Source organism: Ovis canadensis, chromosome 15 (genome assembly GCF_042477335.2).
Source record: "Ovis canadensis isolate MfBH-ARS-UI-01 breed Bighorn chromosome 15, ARS-UI_OviCan_v2, whole genome shotgun sequence".
Classification (NCBI taxonomy): Eukaryota; Metazoa; Chordata; class Mammalia; order Artiodactyla; family Bovidae; genus Ovis; species Ovis canadensis.
The window spans coordinates 63,362,597-63,388,559 of record NC_091259.1 but is presented as its reverse complement, the minus strand read 5'-3'; the positions used below and the strand labels follow the sequence as shown (position 1 = coordinate 63,388,559).

Genomic DNA, 25,963 nt, shown 5'->3' with positions numbered 1-25,963 from the left:
TTATGGGGCTTCCCTTATAACTAACTCTTTGTTTTTCTCTAGCTGCCTTTAAAATCTTCATTATCTTTAATCTTCACCGTTTTAAGTATACCATGTCTTGGTGTAGGTTTGTTTGGGTTCTCCTTTGTCTGGGCTTCCTGTGCCTGGCTATCTGTTTCCTTCTTGAAGTTTGGGAAGTTTTCAGGCATAATTTCTTCAACTATAATTTCAACCCTCTTTCCTTTGTCTTCTTCTAGGATCCCTATTCCACAGACTGGCTCACTTTAAGGTCTTATATATTGATTGTGTGTGTGTGTGTGTGTCTTTCTGTCTGCTGTTTTGATTGGGTAATTTCCATTATTCTATCTTCCAGATCACTTATTTGATCTTCTGCATTATTTAGTTTGCTATTCACTGCCTTCAGCTTGGCTTCCATCTTCAGCAAGTGAGTTTTCTAGTTTTAATTGATTCCCCTTAATAGTTTCTAGTTCCATGTCACAGTGATGTACATTTCTGTTGATAGCCTTTCTTAATTCCTTCAGTATTTTTACTACCTCCTTTTTGAACTTGGGATCTAGTAGATAGGAGAGGTCTGTTTTATTGGCAGTGTTTCCTCTGCTTCTTTTTACCTCTATTTCTCTATGAATTTAGGAGGAGCAGTTATCTACTGTAGTCTTTAAGGGCTGTTTTTATGTGGAACATTCCTGTGGAGGGGCTTCCCTGATAGCTCAGTTGGTAAAGAATCAACCCGCAATGCAGGAGACTCTGGTTTGATTCCTGGGTTGGGAAGATCCACTGAAGAAGGGATAGGCTACTCACTCCAGTGTTCTTGGGCTTCCCTTGTGGCTCAGCTGGTAAAGAATCCATCTGCAATGCAGGAGACCTGAGTTCAAACCCTGGGTTGGGAAGATCCCCTGGACAAGGAAAAGGCTACCCACTCCAGTATTCTGGTTTGGAGAATTCCATAGACTATATAGTCCATGGGGTCACAAAGAGTCACACACAACTGAGCAACTTTCACATTCCTGTGGAGCCTGTATGAGACTAATATTTTTGGTGCAAAGTTTGTTTTTTAGTATGGATGCCAGCCATGTCGTTCCTCAGTATATGCTGGCTCTTCTCCCCTTCATAGGGGTTGGTGCTGTGATGACCAGAGCCTGCACTGTATGTTGACTGGGGCCTCCTCTTTACTCTGTGGCTGTCACAGCCCTGTCAAGGGCAGGATCTGCTTCCCAGTTGTTGGAGTAGAAACCTCCAGATCCAATTCAAAACTCAGTGTGGGGTACATGGAACTGGCATGCTTCTGCTGGGAGAGGAACCACTGAGTATTCCTCCGCAGGAGCTATCCACCAGAATGTGAGCTTTGTGGTGTCATCTGCCACTCATTGTGTGGGCTCACAAAGTACTCCATTGTTGGCAGTACCCTCGGCCCCCCTTCAGTCATGGGAATGCAGGCAATCAGTATGAATGTCCCTCAGCTGCTGTGCTCAAAAGCCACTGGCCCAGATCTGCCAAAGTCAGGCACTGGGACTTGCCGTAATGCTCCCCTGGAACTGCGATGGGAGCTATGGAATCCTTGTAGATCCTGGCCCACCTCTGCATTTACATGCCTGCAAAGCCAACAGCTACTAAATCTGGACCCACTCCAGGTTCAGGAGCACAAGTAATCCACTGAGATGTCCAGCAGGCACTGAACTTACAAAGGCACCAGTGTTGTAAATCCATCAGTCACAAAGCTGCAAGCCCAGATTTCAGCCCTGACTCAGTGTATGGCCAACTTCCAGGGCTTGCAAGCTCCCAGAGCTCATAGAGGGGGAGCTGTGACTGCTGTGAGCAAGGAGGAAAATAAGTTTTCTATGGAAGGGCCCCTCCCCTCTGTTTGTGTGTGCATTAACAATGGGGCTTCTATGGTGGACATGGGCTCCACCTTGTACATCCCCTCAGCCCAGTCCTCTCCCCAGGTTTGTCTGCTGAAGCCCGAATTTCAGCACTCAGCCCCTGCATGTAACAGCAGATGCATGACTCAGGCTAGGGAGTGCAGCACGGTGGTCAGATCTTCTGTACTGGTCTCTCTCTGTTTTGCCTGCCACAAGCCAATTGTTGTACACTCCTTTGAAGCTCTGATGCTCTCTTTCCATCCTGACTGATCTCCCAGCGGATGAAGGGCATTCCCAGGATGAGGGAATCTTTCCTATTTCATAGTTCCCTCCCAGAGTGTAGGTCAAAGCCCAATTCTGTATATTTTTTTCCTTTTGTTTTATGCAGTTACATGGTGAACTTTCTTGCAGCTGTTGTATGAGATCTTTTGCAGTGTTCAGTAGTCATTATGAGAACTGTTCTGTGAGATGTATCTATGGGAGGAGATGAGCTCCATGTCCTTCTATTTTGCCATCTTGATCTCTCTGGTACTATTATTAATATGCTGCATTTATACATAATAAATGTTTGGACAGCAAAATTTTAAAATACAATACCATTGTTAAAAAAAAAAATCAAAACTCCAAAATGCTGATGGAAGAAATCAAAGATTATCCAAATAAATGAAGAGACACATAAGATACATAGTGTTCATAGACTGGAAGACTCAACATAGTAAAGATGTTGGTTCTTCATAAATTGATATGATGGTTTAATGCAATATGCAATTCCTATCAAAATCCCAATAAGATTTTAAATATAGACATTATTATTCTATAACTTGTATGTAAAGGCAAAGAAATCCAAATAGCAAAAACAATTTTGAAAGAAAAGTGAGAGGTATCAATCTATATGATTTGAAGAGTTATTCTACAGGTACAGTAATCAATAGAGTGTAGGATTGGTAGAAGAATAGACACCAAAATCAGTAGAATAGAATTTTAAAACTCAGAAATACATCCACATAAATATATTCAAATAATTTTTGAGGAAGGTGCAAAAGCAATTCATTGAAAAAATGGCCATTTCAACCAGTGGTCCTGGAGTAGTTGGATATCTAAAGACTAAAAAATGGACCTCAACCTAATCCTTACCCTTATATAAAAATTAACTCAAAATAAATATAAAGTTACATGTAAAATGTAAAACCATATAAAACTTTTAGTAAAAAAACAAGGGAAAACCTAGGGTTAGGCATAGAGTCCTTAGACTGGACACCCAAGTGTGATATATAAAAGGAAAATTGATAAACTGACTTCATAAAAATTAAAAACTTTTGCTCTGTGAAAGACCACATGAAGAGCATGGAAAGACTAAGTACAGATTGTGAGAAAATATTTGTGAGCCACATATTTGAGGAAGGATTAGTATCTACAATATACAAAGAATGCTCAAAACTCAACTGGAAAAAAGAGAGAAACAATCTCATTAGAAAATAGACAAAGACATGAACAGACATTTCACCAAAAATGATATATAGATGGCAAGTAGGCACATGAAAATATGTTCAACATCAATACCCACTAGGGAAATGAGAATTAAAACCACAATAAGATATCAGTACATATCTATAAGAATGGCTAAAATTAAAAATAGTGACAATACCAAACGTTGGCAAGGATGCAGAGAAAATGGGTCACCCATACAGTGCTGGTGGGAATGCAAAATGGAACAGCCACTCTGGAAAACAGTCTGGCAGGTTTAAAAAGAATTAAATATACAACTATCATACAACCAAGTAATTGCATTATGGGCATTTATTCCAGAGAAATGAAAACTTATCTGTAAACAAGTTTTCATAGCAGACTTATTTGTAATAGTAAGAAACTAGAAATAAAAAACTATAAACTCAGATGTCATTCAACAGGTGAATGATTAACCTGTGGTACACCCATATCATGAAATATTATCCACAATAAAAAGGGACGAGCTACTGATATATTCAATCACTTGTATCAATCTCCAGTGAATTATACTGAATGCAAAAGGTCAATTCCACTGGTTATATATACTATATGATTCCATTTATATAACACTCTTAAAATGAAAAAAATTAGAGAAACGAAGGGCAGATTAGTGGTTGCTAGGGGTTAAGGATAGGTAGTGAGGGGATGGGGTAGGAGCAAAAGTGGATGTGGCTACAGAAAGACAACACCAGGTGATAGAATTGTTCTGTATCTTGACTCTGTCAACGTCAAATCCTGTTATGATATTGCAGAATAGTTTTGTAAGACATTATCACTTGAGGAAATTGGTAATGAGTATAGATGATCTCTATTTAATTTCTTACAAATGCATTTGTTTCTACAATTATCTCAAAATAAAAAGTTTAAATAAAAGAGAGAAAAAAAACCCCCATAAACCATATACTATTTACTTATTGAGCATCTGCTATATGGTGAGGCCCTATGTCAGGTACTCACATGAAATATTTATTTTTCACAAACTCTATAAAGTTTATGCCTACTTCCTAAATGATCATTCTGGAACACTGTTTCTCTGTGACACAGCCTTTCTTGAGACATATTCTGCAAAAAAGGTTTCTTAGTTAAATAGTTTGAGAAACATAAAAACAATTATTTTCCTTTCTACTGTAGGAGTTTTCAAGGCTTTTAATATACTCATGTACATTATAAATACTCAAAAGGAGGCCATCGTACACAGCTTTCCTCGAATTTCTTTAATTTTAAAATTCTTGTTTTCACATGATGCCTATTAACAACTTGCTTAAAGAATTAGTATTCCTTGCAATATACCATAATAAGTGTCAGGTTCTAAGTTTTCTATCAATATCCCTTCTGGAGTTGGATTTTATGAGTTATTTCAATTTAGGCTATAGATTTACCACCTAAGTATATACTATTTTGATGATCCAAACTACTTACCATGTAACAATATAAATAGATCGAACCACTAAAGTGAAGACCAACATTCCATACATGACCTGAAGAAGAAAGAAAAAATGAAGTTCGTAAGATCATTATTCTTTGGTAATGGAAGTACATTTTGCCTACAAAAACAGCCCTCCCAGTTAAATGTAAACATTATCTTTCATTACATTTTAAAGAACATATGTATTAATATAATTAAATAAGAGTCATTCTAACCTTTGAGGAAAGATCCTGTTTGTGAATAACCAATATCAGAAGTCCTGCATTAATTTTAATTCTGAATGGTTTAATTTTAATTCTGAATGAAATTTTAAATATCTGCTGAAACCTGAACAAATGCTGTATTTCTGCTTCATACTCCCTTGATACCCCTCCCTTTTTGTTAGGTTCACTTTTAGCAAATGATTCTGTTTCCTATCTAATATATCTGAAATCTTTTAAACTCTCCTCCTAAGTGCTTCTGCATCCTCTCCCTGTATTCTTTCTCCCATTCCTAGTTTTCAAAGAAAGAGATGCCCATTTCTTCTTGACTGAGGTTAGTCCACTTCCCTGTATTCTTTATTCTATATGGTCCCACATCTTCTCAGACTTGGCTCCAACAACTAACCCTTCTCTTCTACACTGAGCCCTGGATAGGTATTACCAACTGGAAACCTGAAACTAGTGGGAAAATTTAACTTTTAAAAGTGTGAATTATTAAATACAAGAAAACTTTATAGAATATAAAGGTATAACATAACAAATATTTATAAAACCAATAGCTGGGTACCATTCAGGTTAAGACATATGTTGTGTCTTCCCAGTTCAACTCTCTCCCCTACTCCTTAGAGAAAACCACTCTGACTTTTTAAATAAACATTTTCCTGCTTTTCCTTACATATTTACTAAATTAAACTAAATATGCACTCCTAAATAATAGGTTTTTAAATTTTTAATTTTAATTTACAGTTGAATAACATTACATACCTTTGTTTTTGTCTTTTAAGATACAGTTATGTTATATGTTGCCATGGTTCAATCACTTTTGACATTACATAAATAAATATCACAACTTATTTACCCATTGCTGTGCTGATGGACATTTTTGGGTTATTTCTAGTTTTCAATGCTACGAACATTCTTATTCACACATTCTACTGCACACATACAAAAATTTCTCCAGAGTATGTACCTAGGGATGTAGTTGCTGGATCAGAGGGCATATTATTATCAAAATTACTGTAAGTGTCAAACTGTTTTCCATTTATTCAATTCAATTCCAATTTCTAGGATTTCTTTGATCCATGTTATTTAAAATTATATTACTTAAATTCTAATATAACTGCTTTTGTTAAGACTTACTGTATGAGCAAGTATATGGTCAATTTCTGTAAATGTGGAACAAAAAGTGTTTCTGCAATTGTTGGGTGCAATATTTTATATTTGCTCTATAGGTCAAATTTTTTAATCATATTGTCTTCTGTATCTTCTATAAGGTACTGATAATTGTGCACTAAAGTAACCTAGGATTATAGATTTCTCTAGTTTTTCTTCTAGTTTAGTCAATTTTTTCATTATATATTTTGAGGTATTACATATATTAAAGGTACATACAAATTTTAAATTATAATTTTCCAAATTGAACACTTTTAATACTACAAAGTAATCCTTTTCTATCAACAGAAATATTTTCCCCTCTTAAAGCCTGTTTTGTCTGATATTATAACTATACGATATTCTTTTGCTTAGCATTTGCATGATATATATTTTCCACTTTCACTTTCAACCTTTCTATTTTGCACTCTCTTATAAGGCCCTGCTATGATTCTTGCCTACTAGTTGTGTTTTACTACATAGAATCCAACCGTATCTATTGAGCATTGCACTAGTCCCTGGGGAGATAATGGTATGAGTCAAGGGTTAATAAACAGTCTGGGATGGTGTGGGCTTGGTTGAGAATGACCTCAAGTCTCCCAGCCTTGAAAACAACAGGTAAGATAAATGAGGAGTGTTGTGTCTGCTTTTGTCGTTGTCAAGGACTGCACATGTTGCAGGCTTGGTGCCTACACGAGAACAGTATAAAAGATGCCCATGATAAAGAATGGTGGGGGTGGGGGAAGAAAGAAAAAAGGGGCTGTTGCTTCTACACATTACAGTGACTTCCATTACTCTTAGCTTTCAAACCTGGCAGATGTACACACATACATGAATGAGAGGGCAAAGTGTGTATCTTATACACAACGTATGTATATAAGGCTAGCTCTGAATTTCTTGATAAGATGAAAATGTTATACTTGTATCCTCTACCATGTATTTTACAATAAAAATAAATAAACACAGTATTAGATTAAAGTCTATTACAGACTGATTCCTGGGCTTCCCTGATAGCTCAGTAGGTAAAGAATCTGCCTGCAATGCAGGAGACCCCAGTTCAATTCTTGGGTCGGGAAGATCTTCTGGAGAAGGAATAGACTACCTGCTCCAGTGTTCTTGGGCTTTTGTTGTGGCTCAGCTGGTAAAGAATCTGCCTGCAATGTGGGAGACTTGCGTTTGATCCCTGGGTTGGAAAGATCCCCTGGAGAAGGGAAAGGCTACCCATTCCAGTATTCTGGCCTAGAGAATTCCATGGACTGTATATGGGGTTGCAAAGAGTTGGACACGACTGAGCAACTTTCACTTCCCTTTATTTCAGAGACTGATTGCCCACCTGAATCAGTAATTGCAGCTATGCTGCTATAACAGTGAATAGAAAAGTCATGATCCCTGAAATTACAACCTGGTGAGGAGAGGGATAAGTAACCATGCAGTTAAAATGTAGTATTTTAACTCTGTGACAGGGGCTGAATAGAGCATTTTTTAAGCACATAGGAAGGCCACCTAATCTAAACTTATGCAGATCAAAGATTCTTCCATGGACTAGGGATGTAATGTATAACATGAGATGTAATTAACATTGCTATATGTTATATATAAAAGTTGATAAGAGTAAATTCTAAGAATTCTCATCACAAGGAAAAATGATTTTAATTTCATTAATATACTGTATCTCTGAGATGATAGATGTTCACTAAACCTACTGTTGCAATCATTTCATGATGTATGTAAGTCAAATCATTATGTTATACACTTTAAAATTATACAGTGTTGTATGTAATTTATGTCTCAATAAAACTGAAAGAAAAAAAAGACTTTTTGGAGGATATAATGTTTAATTTTATAACAGAAGTATTAGTAGGATAAGAATTATTAGTAATCACAAACATTATTAAAAAAAGGAGGAAGAGAGTAACTGGCATAGCTTACACTGTGGGGACTAGAAAAAAGTAATACTGTCTAGGACATACTTATTGGAGAGAAGAGCAAGGAGAATGAAGTTAGAAGGTAAGCAGAAATCAAATCTGCTTTACAAGTCATGTTAAGGAGTTGGGACTTTATGTAAAGAACAATGCAAAGTCAATAAAAGTTTCAGCAGTAGCTCAGTATGATCACTCATGTATTAGAAAGATGTCCCTGTCATGTCAGACAGAGAATGAATTAGGAGGTGAAACTAATGGAAAACTGACCACTGACAAGATATTGTAGTGGCCTAGGTGAGACACGGGGCCTGAATTAGGGTAGTATCAATGGGAAAGGAAAAAAATGGATAAATTAGGGAGATAAATAAGGTTTAGAACAACTTTAAGTATGGTATAAATTGTTTAAGGCTTTTCAAAATTACTAAAAGTGTCAAACTGACTGATAATCATTTCGATATGGGAGTAAGTAAAAGTTGGGAACATCTATGATGGCCTGGTTTATGACTTGGGCAGTTGAGTGCACAGTTAAACTGTTTATTGGGTTAAAGAATAATATGAAAACAAAGACAAGGGATGAAAATGTTTATTTTATTTTTGTGTTATGTTCAGACTTTGAGGTGTCAGTTAGATAGCCAAGTGGAGATCTGTAACAGGAGTTGGATATTTGGATCTAAATCTTAGAAGAAAAAACTGAGCTTAATTAACAGATTTACAAATCATTAGCATAGAGAAGTCAAAAGAAATGGATTATTCAGAGAGCATGTTAAACATATCTAATGGTGGATAACAACCCATACCCTGGAAATACAATGGGGATTTTCCAAATGAATTTTCTTTTCTTCACAAACATCTCTATCCTATGTACATAATTTTAATTTATTTATTTTAGTTGGAGGCTAATTACTTTACAATGTTGTAGTGGTTTTTGCCATACACTGACATGAATCAGCCATGGGTGTACATGTGTTTCCCACTCTGAACCCCCCTCCCACCTCCCTCCTCATTCCATTCCTCAGGGTCACCCTGGTGCACCAGTTCTGAGCACCCTGTCTCATGCATCGAACCTGGACTGGTGATCTATTTCACATATGATAATATGCATGATTCAGTGCTATTCTCTCAAATCATCCTACCCTCGCCTTCACCCACAGAGTCCAAAAGTCTGTTCTTTACCTCTGTGTCTCTTTTGCTGCCTCGCATATAGGGTTATCATTACCATCTTTCTAAATTCCATATATATGTGTTAATATACTGTATTGGTGTTTTTCTTTCTGACTTACTTCACTCTGTATAATAGGCTCCAGTTTCATCCACCTCATTAGAACTGATTCAAATGCATTCTTTTTAATAGCTGAGTAATACTCCATTGTGTATATGTACCACAGCTTTCTTATCCATTCATCTGCGGATGGACATCTAGGTTGCTTCCATGGCCTGGCTATCCTGTATGTTTTTATTCTCCCCTAGGAACCTGAGGCAGACCCCGTAGTGGCCTACTCAGTACCTACTGCTGCCTTTGTCTTTATAAAAGACTGATTTTATTAGGATGGTTATATGTCCAGCCATAAAAGTTTGATTTCCTAGGCTTTCTTAGAGCTAGGAGTCTCCACATAACGTTTCTTTTTATGCATATTCAAAGACTGTTGTTGTTGTTCAGTTACTAAGTCATGTCTGACTCTTTGCAACCCCATGACCCGCCGCATGCCAGGCTTCCCTATCCTTCACTTATCTCCCAGAGTTTGCTCAAACTCATGTCCACTGAGTCAGGGATGTCATCCAACCATCTCAACCTCTGTCACCCCATTCTCCTCTTGTCCTCAATTTTCCCCAGCATCAGGGTCTTTCCCAATGAGTTGGCTCTTTGCATCAGGTGACCAAAGTATTGGAGCTGCAGCTCCAGCCACAGTCCTTCCAATGAATAGTCAGGGTTGACTTCCTTTAGGATTGACTGGCTTGATCTCCTTGCTGTCCAAGGGACTCTCAAGAGTCTTCTAAAATTATTCATTTTTAAATAAAAAGATAACAGAACATAATTCTCCATTCTCTACAATTTTTATTTAAAAAGATTTCTATAAGGAATTTTCATATCTCTCCATATTTAATAATTTTTTCAATCTTCAAACTCCAAAGAATATAATAAAAATAATATTTGCACTTTCTCACTGCTAAAGCATCATAGAAATATACTGTGTGTAAGCTGAGACCTGGTACTTATCCCTAAGAAGCCTAGGAAAAAGGCATGTTGTGATTTTGTTTATCAGTAAAAAGAAAGATTTCTTGAGCAAGGCAGAAAAACAATTTTTTTCTTCTGTGATTTGGCATTAAGATGCCTATGTGGAAAGATTTGAAGACAGATGAAACAGAGAGGTAAAAGAGGGCAAATTAAGTAGGCTGAGGCTGTAGTGTGGGACCTTAAAAGCTGTGAAGTGAAGTGAAATGAAGTGAAGTTGCTCAGTCGTGTCTGACTCTTTGTGACCCTGTGGACTGTAGCCTACCAGGCTCCTCCATCCATGGGATTTTCCAAGCATGAGTACTGGAGTGGGTTGCCATTTACTTCTCCAGGGGATCTTTCCAACTCAGGGATTGAACCCAGGTCCCCACAATGCAGGCAGATGCTTTACCATCTGAGCCACCAGGGAAGTAAAAAACTGTAGTTATACAGTAATTAGTTTGATAATGAGGGAGACTGACTTTCAATATTTCTTCAGAGCTACATTCTCCATGACTTTTTCATGATGGTCTATTCCATGGATCAAGCAAAAACATGGAGAGGAGTTCCAAATAACTGGCCACTTTATTTTCTACCAAGTACTTACTGAATGAGAATTCTGAGTGTCTCAGCAGTAAAGAAACTGCCTGGGATGCAAGAGACACAGGTTTTACTCCTGGGTCAGGAAGATCTCCTGAAGAAGGAACTGGCAACCCACTCCAGTATTCTTGCCTGTGAAATCCCATGGACAGAGGAGCCTGGTGAGCTATAGTCCACAAAAGAATCAGATACAACTGAGCAACTAAACAACCACAAATTATTGAACACAGACTGTGTGACAGACATTGGACTAGGCATTCATCATTCAAAGATGGAAAGATACCCTATTTCCGACCTCAAACAGCTCAGTCTAATAAGAGAAGAGACATATGTAACCACATATCTAGCACTTGGATCTGGTTTCTAAATTCCATTCTCCAATAAAAGAAACCAAGGCTCCATGGAGATCAGGCCTGGAGCAGGGAAAGAACAAGATGAGTCAAGAACATCTTCTTGTGCCAAAAAGTAAAACATATTCAAAGAGTGATGGGAACAGGCCAAAAGGACACAGATACCAGCCTGAAGGTGCTCCACTGGTGAAATCTGAGACAATTTGTATACCAAAATGTGTGATAGCTCAGTTCAGTCTGGTCGCTCAGTCATGTTTGACTCTTTGCGACCCCATGGACTGCAGCACACGAGGCTTCCCTATCCATCACCAATTCCTGGAGCTGGCTCAAACTCATGTCCATTGAGTCAATGATGCCATCCAACCATCTCATCCTCTGTCTTACCCTTCTCCTCCTGCCTTCAATCTTTCCCAACATCAGGGTCTTTTCCAATGAGTCAGTTCTTCGCATCAGGTGGCCAAAGTATTAGAGATTCAGCTTCAGCATCAGTCCTTCGAGTGAATATTCAGGACTGACTTCCTTTAGGATGGATTGATTGGATCTCTTTGCAGTTCAAGGGACTCTCTAGAGTCTTCTCCAACAACACCGTTCAAAAGCATCAATTCTTCAGCGCTTAGCTTTCTTTATAGCCCAACTTTCACATCTATATATGACTACTAGAAAAACCACAGCTTTGACTAGAGGGACCTTGTCTCTGCTTTTTAATAGGCTGTCTAGGTTGGTCAGAGCTTTTCTTCCAAGGAGCAAGCATCTTTTAATTTCAAGGCTGCGGTCACCATCTTCAGTGATTTTGGAGCGTCCCCTCCCCCCCCCCCCCCCCCCCGCAAATAAAGTCTGCTACTGTTTCCATTGTTTCCCCATCTATTTGCCATGGAGTGATGGGACCGGATGTCATGATCTTAGTTTTCTGAATGTTGAGTTTTTAGCCAGCCTTTCACTCTACTGTTTTACTTTCATCAAGAGGTTCTTTAGTTCTTCTTAGCTTTTTGCCATAAAGGTGGTGTCATCTGCATATCTGAGATTATTGATATTTCTCCCAGCAATCTTGATTCCAGCTTGTTTCATCCAGTCTGGTATTTCACATACTGTACTCTATATATAAGCTAAATAAGCAAGGTGACAATATACAGCCTTGACATACTCCTTTCCCAATTTGGAACCAGTCTATTGTTTCATGTCTAGTTCTCACTGTTGCTTCCTGACCTGCTTACAGATTTCTCAGGAGGCAAGTCAGGTGGCCTGGTATTCCCGTCTCTTTCAGAATTTTCCACAGATTGTTGTGATCCCCACCGTCAAAGGCTTTGGCATAGTCAATAAAGTAGAAGTAGTTGTTTTTCTGGAACTCTCTTGCTTTTTTGATGATCCAGCGGATGTTGGCAATTTGGTCTCTGGTTCCTCTGCCCTTTCTAAATCCAGCTTGAACACCTGGAAGTTCACAGTTCACATACTGTTGAAGCCTGGATTGGAGAATTTTGAGCATTGCTTTGCTAGCGTGTGAGATGAATGCAATTGTGTGGTAGTTTGAACATTCTTTGGCATTGCCCTTCTTTGGGACTAGAATGAAAACTGACCTTTTCCAGTCCTGTGGCCACTGCTGAGTTTTCCAAATTTGCTGGCATATTGAGTACAGCACTTTCACAGCATCATCTTTTAGGATTTGAAATAGCTCAACTGGAACGCCATCACCTCCACTAGCTTTGTTTGTAGTGATGCTTCCTAAGGCCCATTTGACTTTGTACTCCAGGATGTCTGACTCTAGGTGAGTGATCACACCATCATGATTATCTGGGTCATGAAGATCTTTTTTGTACATTTTTTCTGTGTATCCTTGCCACCTTTTCTTCATATCAAAGAAATCATGATATACCAAAATAAATACCAAAATAAATAATGATAGTTACAAATCAGTGAATACTGCATAAAGTAGGAATATAGAGTCCAAACAGATAAAAATAAATAAATTCAAAGTTTAACAATTAAGAGTATTTTCATAAATCTCAAAGTACTCTACTACCAAGTTCTTATTAATTATGAAAGGACAGAGAACAATTACACAATGGAGATATCTAGTAGACACTATCATAAGTCATCATGTTCCAACGTGTTGACAATAAACTTTCAACATGGTTTGGGGAAAAAGTTCTTTTTATCTTCCTTGCAGCTTTTCTGTAATTCTGATATTGCTTAAAAGTAAAAGACATTTAGACAATAAAGAATTCCATACTAACCCGCTGGAATAATTAACACATTATCACATTAAATGCCCAGAGTGGGTTTAAGTCTTTCACTCTCGGAGAAAGGCATTCAGCTCATCTGTGGTCAAGAAACATTTATAAGGGTGGGAGATCAGGTAGGGATTTGTGGATAAAGTACCAGTGAGTGGGAACAGATGGTGGTAATAGGTAATGGGATTTAGGCATTTGGAGTTTGTACTGAACTCACTCAATTGCCCAAACACAGTAAAGAGAACCTCTAACAGAAAAAGCCAAGGGCTACAGTGAGGGGAATCCAGATTTTTCTACCACCTGATTACTGTTTCAATATGTAAGTCACTTGAATAAGTCACTTCACTCATCTTACTCTTGGATTCCCATTTGTAAAATGAAGACACTGAACTAGGTGACTGTGGTTTCATATTTTTATAATCATAGTCAAAATACTGATGTAAGAGGCATTTTATTTTGGGAGTTAATAGTATAAATTATTCTCTGGCGTGTTGCAGTTCATGAGGTTGCAAAGAGTAGGACATGACTTAGTGACTGAACAACAATTCTCATATGATAAGGCTAAAAGGCTGGTGCTTCCTACATAATTAGATGATAGTTTAAATAGTAGAAAGCTAAATGCAGATGCTACTTTTTAATTGTAACATAATTTCATAAGACTCATAAGGCAATGAGACTTTGTAAAAACATAGTTTTTGTAGGTATTCAGAGCTAGTTTAAAGTCTTAATTCTGCCCAAACTATACAGCCTTCTAATCCAGCCTACATATAACTGCCAGAATTATCTGAAACAGATCTTATAATGTTATGTCTCTGTTAATGACAAAATAAGTTCTAAACACGACAGTCAATGATTCACAATTTGGTTCCATTCTTCTTTCTCTTCTCATGTTCTACACGATCTTGTATTTAGCGTAAGATTTCCCAAATAAGACCCCAGAATACCACTGTGCTGAGGGATATTAAGAGATATTCAATGAAAAGAAAAAAAAAAAAAAAGAGTTCTATGGTCAAATAAATCCTCCTCAAATGTCATTTCCTGTGTGAAGCCTTCCTAATATCCTTCTATAAAAATTACTTAATCTCTTTTTATTCCCAAAGTACTTCACTTATATTTGACTTTGAGCAGTTTTTTATATTGATAACTAAACTGAGGCTTAAAGTAAAGCACAGTTATCATAAGTTTTATATATTTGGTCTTCACATTCTTCCAAGTTCACTATTGCACAAAAATGTAAATAGTACTTTTCATTCTTTTGAAAAACAGATCTTTTGGATAATAAATTAGATTCCAAAGTAATTAGCTATAGGGACGTATCATAAAAGTAATATGGGTTTTGGGGAAAAAAAGGATCTGGGTTCAATTTCCAGTTCTGCAAGCAACGAGTTGAACACCGGGCAAATTATTTAACCTTTCTGACTCTCGGTTATCTCATCTATAAAATGAAGATAATCCCAATTCCTAAACAGATTTGCTGATATTTTAATAAGATAATGAGTGAGTCAATCTATATAAACTATATGAAAGAATATATAATATTTAGCACAATATTTAGTAGACACTAAAAAAGTCAGCTTCTTTTCCAGTGTGCTCATATGTCCTTCTACTCTAATTCATAATAAAATGGCACAAACAAAACATGATAGAATAAAAATTTAAGTGTTAAAAATCCAAGTTTTTGTTTTTCAAATTGTTTACATAGTGTGTCCTTTCCTGCAAACCTTGAGTGTCAAATTAGAAGGCACAGTAATAAAATACTGATATGCCATGTCTAGAAACAATCTTTAGGAGACATCTACTTTGGCAAGATTTTAAGTAACAGTACTCTTTGAGACATTAGATGAGATCTCATCTGAGATACTCAACTACTGATTGTTCAATTAGCTTCTTTAATAGGGTTAAATTATTTCTTAAATGTCCATTTAATCTATTCTCATGTATGCTTTTGTTTTTGTTTTCCTGCTTAAGACCTGTTGGTGTTTCTATTCAATGTGACAGCTATGTGATTTGAATATTATCTTTCGCAAGGCCATCAAGTTAAATAAATAGCATTCGGCTCCCTTTCAGATGTCTGGATCATCTTGGACTCAATAAAGTAGAACTGTTATCAGTATATTCTTCCTCAGGGAAGCTAATCTGGTTAGCAAGACAATCATCCTTGTTGTGACAGGTACTTTTAATTCTACTATCACTACTCTAGGGGCTTCCCTTGTAGCTCAGTAGGTAATGAATGTGCCTGCAATGCAGGAGACCTGGGTTTGATTCCTGGGTCAGGAAAATCCCCTGGAGAGGGAAATGGCAACCCACTCCAGGATTCTTGGCTGGAGAATCCCATGGACAGAAGAGCCTAGTGGGCTACAGTCTATGGGGTCGTAAGAGTCAGACACGACTGAGCGAATAAGGAAACACACATCACTACTATCACTACTTCTTCTCTAGCTCAACTCAAATATCTCTTTCAGAAGCTTTCCATGATCATCATAGGCAGAAATTTATGCATGTCGTCTTACACCTTACTAAGTAATTTTAGCATTACACAGTATTATTATGCTTATTGCCTTGTGCTTTGCATTATCTTATATTAATTATTTTTATATAATCTTTATAAAATAGTACATATCCTTGTTTTGAACATTTTACAGATAAAGATATTGGAGAGTACAGCAAGAAATTTGTTGATGGATAATCAAATAGCAAGATACTGAGATTCTGAACTTTAAGAAATCAAAGTGGTAAGAAATAAAGATTCCAGCCTTAAGTCAGAGTTCCTTTAGATTAAACCACATTGCTCTGCTTTCCTTTTTCATTATTTTTAAGATTTTGAAAAATCTTGTCACAAACTCCAAAACAATTTTTCCACTTACAAATTCCAAAGCAATTTTTCTAAGTTTATACAAATAAAAACATCAACAGTTATACAAAAGAAAAATACTCTAAACTTTGACAATTAGAAGATTCTCAGAATAAGGTCTCTTTTCTTAAAAATGATACTCAGAAGATAATTAGGGATAGGTTTTTTTTTAAGCCATAAATAGAAAGTATCAATTATAATTACTTAACAGATACTCTAGATCAGACATCTGAGGCTAAATTCTCTTTAAACAAAACTTAACAAAGTAGCAAGGAATACTACTGTATCAAAACAGTGCGCCATTTTCCTTACTATTCCTCTTCTGTACCAAAGAAAGCAATTATTCAGCTACATACAATAAGTATATTTTTTAATTGTATTTTGAGTCATCTAGGTAGATAGACTGTGTCCTTGCCTGCACTAGTACTTCTTTTAGATGTTTATTATAAAATGTATATACTACAAATACATTTTTACAAGTTAATCATCCTGATCAGATAGTGAGTTCTGAGACCAACCACCATGTAGTATATTAATAATAGTTAACATTTACTCTGGACTTCCCTTGTGGCTCAGACAGTAAAGCGTCTGTCTACAATCTGAGAGACTTGGGTTCGATCCCTGGGTTGGGAAGATTCTCTGGAGAAGGAAACGGCAACCCATTCCAGTACTCTTGTCTTCAAAATCCCATGGAGCTTGGTGCAGGCTACTATCCATGGGATCGCAAAGGGTCGGGCACGACTGAGTGACTTCACTTTCTTTTACTTTCTTTACATGCTAGGTTTAAATGCATTATTTCATTTAAACTTAGACAACTTTAGGAGATTATTACACCAACTTTAGAGATGCAGTCTATTGAGCTCTATAAGAGCAGAGACCTCATTATTTCACTCACTAGTATATCTCTGCTTTTCTTGGGGAGAGTGGTAAGAACACTGGAGTGGGTTGCCATTCCCTTTTCCAGGAGATCTTCCCAACCCAGGGATTGAACCTGGGTCTCCCATATTGTAGGCAGACGCTTTACGCAGAGTGCATCATGAGAAACACTGGGCTGGAAGAAGCACAAGCTGGAATCAAGATCGCTGGGAGAAATATCAATAACCTCAGATATGCAGATGACACCACCCTTATGGCAGAAAGTGAAGAGGAACTAAAAAGCCTCTTGATGAAAGTGAAAGAGGAGACTGAAAAAGTTAGCTTAAAGCTCGACATTCAGAAAATGAAGATCATGGCCGCTGGCCCCATCACTTCATGGGAAATAGATGGGGAAACAGTGGCTGACTTTATTTTGAGGGGCTCCAAAATCACTGCAGATGGTGACTGCAGCCATGAAATTAAAAGATGCTTACTCCTTGGAGGAAAAGTTATGACCAACCTAGATAGCATATTCAAAAGCAGAGACATTACTTTGCCAACAAAGGTCTGTCTAGTCAAGACTGGTTTTTCCAGTGGTCATGTATGGATGTGAGATTTGGACTGTGAAGAAGGCTGAGCGCCGAAGAATTGATGCTTTTGAACTGTGGTGTTGGAGAATATTCTTGAGAGTCCCTTGGATTGCAAGGAAGTCCAACCAGTCCATCCTAAAGGAGATCAGTCCTGGGTGTTCATTGGAAGGACTGATGCTAAAGCTGAAACTCTAATACTTTGGCCACCTGATGTGAAGAGTTAACTCACTGGAAAAGACTCTGCTGCTGGGAGGGATTGGGGGCAGGAGGAGAAGGGGACGACAGAGGGTGAGATGGCTGGATGACATCACCGACTCAAGGGACATAAGTGTGAGTGAACTCCAGGAGTTGGTGATGGACAGGGAGGCCTGGCATGCTGTGATTCATGGGGTCGCAGAGAGTCAGACACAACTGAGCGACTGAACTGAACTGAATTGAGTATATCTCCTGTGCCTAGTACAGCACCTGGTATACTAAAGGTACTTAAAAAAGTGTTTGTTGAATAATAAGGAAACCAAAGCTCAAAAAAGTTAAGTAACTTATACAGTAAGTGGAAAGACTAGCTTGAATTCAGTTATGCCTGACTTTAGATCTTAAGTCTGTGCTCTACTGCCTCTTTATTTTCAACATCAGGCTCAGAATTTGGTACTTAGAAAGTATACAGCAAACATCTAACAAATAAACGAATGAACGAATCCCTACCTTCAGATTGCTCATCCACTTCATCTAGTATTCCTCTACTTCTTCATTTCCCTATCCTGATTTTTAATCTCTAAGCCTAGATGCAAAGAGCTGACTCTTTTGAAAAGACCCTGATGCTGGGAAAGATTGAGGGCAGGAGGAGAAGCGGACGACAGAGGGTGAGATGGTTGGATGGCATCACCGACTTGATGGACATGGGTTTGGGTGGACTCCGGGAGTTGGTGATGGACAGGGAGGCCTGGCGTGCTGCAGTTCATGGGATCGCAAAGAGTTGGACACGACTGAGCAACTGAACTGAACTGAAGCCTAGGATATTAGTCATAATTATAAGTTTTCATCCCCCCTATCAGCATACACAGATATCTGTTTATCTTCCCTATACACAGAGAAGAAAATATTATTGGAAAAATGCAGGAAATTACAGCATGGAAAGTGACATGAATAGTTTGTACCTTTTATTACAAAACACAGTACCAGATAAGTAAAAAACACAAAAGAGAAAACTGAGTGGTCATAAACTTAGAAAAATCAACTCAAATTTTTCAAGTAAGAAGTTTATAAAAACTGAAGTATTCTTCACATAAACTTACTTTATTTTTATACTGTGTTAATAAATATTTCTAATAAAGGGATAAATACACAATGACATCACTTCAAGTTATAACAAACAGGAAAGTGAGAATGCCCCCTTCCTAGTATCATCTATGTTATTTAGTACATCTACTTTCAGCTGGCCTATGGAAAAAACCTAGGCACAATAATGTGGATATGGAATTTATTTCTTTAAAAAACATATTTCAGATGATTACTGTCTAGTTTTAGTTTAAAAGGCTACAGGAACATTTACTTTTTAATATAAACACAAAATATTCTAAGAGTATAAGACCTCTAATCCTCCTGGAATATGTGTTTCCTCGCTTGTGTATGTATTTCTATCTATCCTGCTTTGTTAAAAGAACAGTGACAGGAGTCAAACAAATCTAGTTAGAATCCTGGCTCTGCCCCTTAATAACTGTGTAACCATGGGGCAAATTACCTAATATCTCTGAGCTCATTTCCCTTAAAATGTAGACAATAATCCATAATTTTTAGGACTGCTGTGGAGATTAAAGGCTATGTAGTAATGAGCATAGTGACAGGCACATTACACCACTCAATAAACAATAGCTCTCTTTATTAAGGGTCTCATATTCATTTTACTCTAGTTTCTTTCTAGGATGCACATAAGTTACTATTTCTTATACCAAAGTTTCTTACGTTTGTTTCTTTTGATATAAATAACCTCCCAACTCATATATGTTAGACTGAAAATTTCTTGAGTATTTTCCCTATATCTTTTTAAAAAGATAATGTCATAAAAAAGACTGTTTACATGTACATGTGAATAATATGTCCTGTTTTTTTGCACTTATAAGAGTAATGCTGCACCTGCATAATTGTCTACCAACAGCTAGTAGACCCTTGGTATTGAATGTTCTTGGTATTTCTGTTTTGCTTACACCTCCTATAGGAACTTGTCTGCAATCTGTCTTAAATGCTGTTCTTTCCTAGAGCGTCCACCATTTCATTTTCATAAGTTGTATATGCATAAAATATACTAGAAAAGGAAAATACAAAGCAGGTTAAGTAATAAAATGTGTAATAATTTTCAAAAATTACCTGATGGAATATGGGCTCCTTTACCTTAAGGTAAACCTAAAAAAGATTAAAAGAAATAGATGTGAAAGAAGTGCCTTATGAAGGGGGAAGAAAATCTATACCTGCTGCTGCTGCTGCTAAGTCTCTTCAGTAGTGTCCGACTCTGTGCAACCCCACAGACGGCAGCCCACCAGGCGCCGCCGTCCCTGGGATTCTCCAGGCAAGAACACTGGAGTGGGTTGCCATTTCCTTCTCCAATGCATGAAAGTGAAAATTGAAAGTGAAGTCGCTCAGTCGTTAGCGACCCTGTGGACTTCAGTCTACCAGGCTCCTCCAGCCATGGGATTTTCCAGGCAAGAGTACTGGAGTGGGGTGCCACTGCCTTCTCCAAAACCTATACCTACTACCTTGCAAATCTCATATGTCTCCAGCTTCCCTCATCTTGCTTCCTAGAACTGACTCCAGCCATGTAAAACCAGATTACGTGGCTTGCCACAAAAGGGCTACTACCTAAGGTGTGTCTGCGCCAGTGCTAGCTTCATCAGGTTGTTGTCATTTAGTCGCCAAGTTGTGTCTGACTGTTGCGACCCCAGGAACTGTAGCCTGCCAGGCTCCTCTGTCTATGAGATTTCTCAGGCAAGAATACTGGAGTGGGTTGCCATTTCCTTCTCCAAGGGATCTTTCCGACTCAGGGATTGAACCTATGTCTCCTGCACCTCAGGCAGATTCTTTACTGCTGAGTCACTAGGGAAGCCCGAGCTTCTTCAAGGTAAACTAAATGTTTCACAGCTGTTGTGGATTACTCTGGCCTCTTGGCCTCCCCTTGATGCATGAGCATCAGGGAGAAGCACAGATACATGAATACTCATCAGAGCTGAAGAGGTTATGCTGACAATCCCTGCATCACAATAGCAAGAACACTGGGCTTAGCAGTAAAATTTCAAACTGCCACTTACTTGCTACATGTCTGAGCAAGTCATTTAACCAAAAGACTCATTTTTCCTTATCTGGATAATGGGAATAATAATAGTTAGCAATAATTAGCCAAAATATGTGCAAGTCTCTAGCATATAATGTATGCTAATAAGTGAAAACATTTAAAATAAATGTCTTGTTCTTTCTTCTGCTTCCAAACATCTAATGCATTCACTGAGAAACATTTTCAGTTACACAAACTCTAGTTTCAGGCTCCAATGTCATGTGGGTGATTAAGTTCAATGCCCACTTATTACATGCATTTATTGCCCTGTAAGAGTATACCTTTAAAAAGACATGGTAGAGAGGAGTCAAAAGTTAAATCACAAATCTGAAATGACTTCTATCACTTACAAGACAAAGTCCAAATTTCAAAGCCTTCCCATGACATTGCTCTAGCCTTTCTGTTTGGCCTTATTCGTATCTTCCTGTCTCTTTCTCATCCTAGGCTCCAAAAAGTATACTGCTACCCCAAAGAGGCTAGTTTCATGCTTCTGTATCTTTAAACATGCCATGCTTCACTATGTTAGCAAATGCCCCTGCTGGTAAACACTCATCTTTTAAGATTCAGCTCAAATTATACTTCTTTCTTGAAGTCTTTTCTGAGTTTTTTTTTCTGCTTAGCAGAATTCACCACTCATCCTTCTTACTACCAGACTGTCAATGTATAAACGTTATGGCATTTATCAGTTTGCTTCTCTCCCCTCCAAGGCAATAATCTTTTTGGCAGAAAGGACCATTTTTATACATCTCTATAGCCTCATTTAGTGTACTGCTGATCTCACAAATTTTATGTAATTTTAAAATTTGCTACAGAACTTCTTATTCCTGGAGGAAGTTCCTGCATTACAAGAGTAGATCATTTCCTTCAAGCAACCAGAAAGCTTTAATAGTAAGATGTATACGAAATATTTATATATGCATAACTCTAAACTCAATAAGGCAGAATGTTTTTAAACTCCAAAATTTGCTATTTCAAAATACTAATTTCCCTTTACCTAATTTCAGATTCTCACTGCTAGTTAACAGAAGAAATGCAGAAGGGCAAGGCTCTTAAAAGGCTTTTTTTTTTTTTTAAGGCAAAAGAATTATGGAGTCCTTACTGTGTACCAGGGATTAATTTTTACAACTAATATGAAATGTATGTTTACTATTATTTTCATTTTACGAATGAGGAAATTTCAAGAGGTTAAGTAACTTGCCCAAAGTCCCATAGTTATTAAGTAACAGAGTATTTAGTAGGTCCTTAACTAAGACAAGCAACTTAGAGCATAAGCAGATTTTGTAGGAAAGATAATGAGTAGGTTTGTATCACGGGGCAGGGGTAAATAAGTTCAACTTGGAATGTGCTGAGATTGAGGTTCCTGATATTAGTGATATCTGAAGGCTTAAGATGTGGATTTGGTAGTTGTCAGGTTATAGGTAGTACTAGAAATGTGGGAACAAATGAACTGGCACACAGAAGTGATCAGCTATCTCAACCTATTTGGAAAAGTTTAGGCATTAAAACAGTCACAGGAGGCCCTAAAGATTAGAGCCAATTTCTTTTTTTAACAAATAGGAGGTAATATGTTCATCCATGAGGAAAAGTTAATCGTTAATTGCTTTCTATTGCTACTGAATATCTGCCTTTTGACTTTTCCCACTTCCTGTTAAAAAAACAAACAAACAGGTTTAAAAAAAAAATTGTTTTAACTTTTTGTAGAGAAATAACACCTAAATAGAAAACAAAGAAGCAATATCTATAAGGGAGTTTCCTTTAGAAATATTTCAGTTTCAACAACATGAAGCAAACACTAGAAGCAAAATGTACCAAACTCCATAAATGGCAGTTCACATGCTTAATTTGTTAGAAATAAAATATGACTTACCATGGTTACTATTAAACTGAAAAGAACTAAGGTAAAAAGCAGATGGTAGTTTACAGAGCTCTTCATCTTAAAACATTCAAACCTTAAAAAGAAAAAAAAAAAAAAGAGAGAAACTTGTTTTAGAATATAAAACTAGGAAAACAAACAATGCTGTTTTGCCATGTGTATACATGCCCTGGGTATACTGGTGCTCATCATTTCCTTGCAACCACACACTCATCTTAGAAAACCCACACTGCCAACAGCCTTCAATAGGCTGTGGGGATCAGGAGTACACACCTGATTTCAAATAAGGGAAGAAAGCAGTCATCTTAAGCTCTCCCTTTCTTACAGTACTCATCTGGATACTTTAAATTATCTGCTCTCAACTTTGTCTCACGCAGGTACAGGTGTATCAGGATATTAGTTTTATCAATGCTCACTGTTACTTTTTCTTTCAATAAATATAGTTTTGACAGAAAATATAGATCAACAAACAATGTCAAGGAGAGCACAAACCCTAGTCTCAGTCTTAAGAATAGGTTTCAGAAAACAGTAGCTAGGATTTCCTTGTTTTTGATCTTAGGTTTTCTAAGTGCCCAAATCTGCACTGTCACAGACGGGCTATTTTTCTAGATTGGGGTTCAGTTCAGTTGCTCAGTTGTGTCCGACTCTTTGCAGTCCCATGAACTGCAGCACACCAGGACTCCCTATCCATCACCAGCTCCTGGAGTTCACTCAAACTCATGTCCATCGAGTCAGTAATGCCATCCAGCCATCTCATGGTCTGTCGTCCCCTTCTCCTCCTGCCCCCAATCCCTCCCAGCATCAGAGTCTTTTCCAGAGAGTCAACTCTTTGCACGAGGTGGCCAAAGTACTGGAGTTTCAGCTTTAGCATCAGTCCTTCCAATGAACACCCAGGACTGATCTCTTTTAGAACAGACTGGTTGGATCTCCTTGCAGTCCAAGGGACTCTCAAGAGTCTTCTCCAACACCACAGTTCAAAAGCATCAATTCTTCAGCACTCAGCCTTTTTAACAGTCCAACTCTCACATACATACATGACCACTGGAAAACCATAGCCTTGACTAGATGGACCTTTGTTGGCAAAGTAATGTCTCTGCTTTTAAATATGCTATCTAGGTTGGTCATAACTTTCCTTCCAAGGAGTAAGCATCTTTTAATTTCATGGCAGCAATCACCATCTGCAGTGATTTTGGAGCCCCCCAAAATAAAGCCAGCCACTGTTTCCCCATCTATTTCCCATGAAGTGATGGGACCAGAGGCCATGATCTTCGTTTTCTGAATGTTGAGCTTTAAGCCAACTTTTTCACTCTCCGCTTTCACTTTCATCACTTCTGTGTTCCTCTTCACTTTCTGCCATAAGGGTGGTGTCATCTGCATATCTAAGGTTATTGATATTTAAACCACAGTGCAAAAACCAGTTTCTCAACCTAAGCCTGACTTTGTAAATAAAATGTACTGGAACACTGTCACACCCATTGGTTTATAGCTTATCTGCGGCTGCTTTTATGCTATAATAGCAGAGGAGAAGGCAATGGCACCCCACTCCAGTACTCTTGCCTGTAAAATCCCATGGACAGAGGAGCCTAGTGGGCTGCAGTCCATGGGGTCACGAAGAGTCGGACACAACTGAGCAACTTCACTTTCACTTTTCACTTTCATGCACTGGAGAAAGAAATGGCAACCTGCTCCAGTGTTCTTGCCTGGAGAATCCCAGGGACAGGGGAGCCTGGTGGGCTGCCATCTATGGGGTCACACAGAGTCGGACACGACTGAAGCGACTTAGCAGCAGCAGCAGGAGCAACAGAGGCTGAAGACTTGCAACAGAGACCACAGGCCCAGAGAGCCTAAAATAATTACTTCTGGTTATTTACAGGAACAGTTTCTGATGAGTTCTTTCTAATAATATATTTTTTCAAATTATTTTTAATTTTTTAAAAAGTTATTTATTAAAAAAAAAAGTTATTTATTTTTTCAGTTCATTTCACTCAGTCATGTCCGACTCTTTGTGACCTCATTGACTGCAACACGCTAGGCTTCCCTGTCCATCACCAACTCCTGCAGCTGGCTCAAACTCACGTCCATCAAGTCAGTGATGCCATCCAGCCATCTCATCCTCTGTTGTTCCCTTCTTCCCCTGCCTTCAATCTTTCCCAGCATCAGGGTCTTTTCCAATGAGTCAGTTCTTGGCATCAGGTGGCCAACGTATTGGCACTTCAGCTTTAGCATCAGTCCTTCCAGTGAATATTCAGGGCTGATTCCCTTTAGGATTGACTGGTTGGATCTCCTTGCAATCCAAGTGATTCTCAAGAGTCTTTTCCAACACCACAGTTCAAAAGCATCAGTTCTTCGTGCTCAGCTTTCTTTACAGTCCAACTCTCACATCCATACATGACTACTGGAAAAACCATAGCTTTGACTAGACAGACCTTTGTCAGCAAAGTGATGTCTGTGCTTTTTAATATGCTATCTAGGTTGGTCATAGTTGCTTTACAGAATTTTGCTGTTTTCTGTCAAACATCAACATGAATTAACCAGAGTATACATATGAAAACTCTTTTTATTTTTACGTATCTTTAGAAGAAGATATTCTTGAGCTAGCAATGATGATCTGGTTGAAAAGAATCAAACAACCATCACATAAGAAGTTCAGACAAGTTTGAAGTATTAATACTAGGGAACAGAAGGTATACTTTAAAAGTTAAGTTTATTAAACTTGTAGGTTATTAACTGTATGACCTTAAGCAAGTCATCTCAGCATAAGCTCTGCTTATATTCTTAGATAAAATGGGGACAATATCCATTTATCTTGTACAACTGTGAAAATTTAGAGATGACTTGCTGCCCTGCATAATTCAAGGTACAAAGTAGAAAAATGTTATGGATTTTGGATAATATATTTGAGATCACACAAATTCATAAACATTGTTAGTATAACTTCCAAAAGATTATACTCTGTATTAAAATCAGAAAAGTTACAATCTTCTATACTGTTTTAATCTCCCAGTACTATAACTGCATTAGTTATGTTA

The 25,963-nt window shown here is 37.7% G+C and overlaps 1 protein-coding gene across 1 annotated transcript in view; it reads right to left on the bottom strand.

Moving 5' to 3' along the window:
- The window catches only part of ACER3 (alkaline ceramidase 3), a 144,711-nt gene that overhangs the window by 32,449 nt on the left and 86,299 nt on the right, over positions 1-25,963 (bottom strand). The window contains exons 5-7 of the mRNA XM_069553827.1: positions 22,929-23,010; positions 20,104-20,139; positions 4,782-4,840 (exon numbers count right to left, since the gene is read on the bottom strand). Of these exons, the coding sequence (XP_069409928.1) occupies positions 4,782-4,840; positions 20,104-20,139; positions 22,929-23,010 (177 nt within the window). The remainder of the gene's footprint in view (positions 1-4,781; positions 4,841-20,103; positions 20,140-22,928; positions 23,011-25,963) is intronic.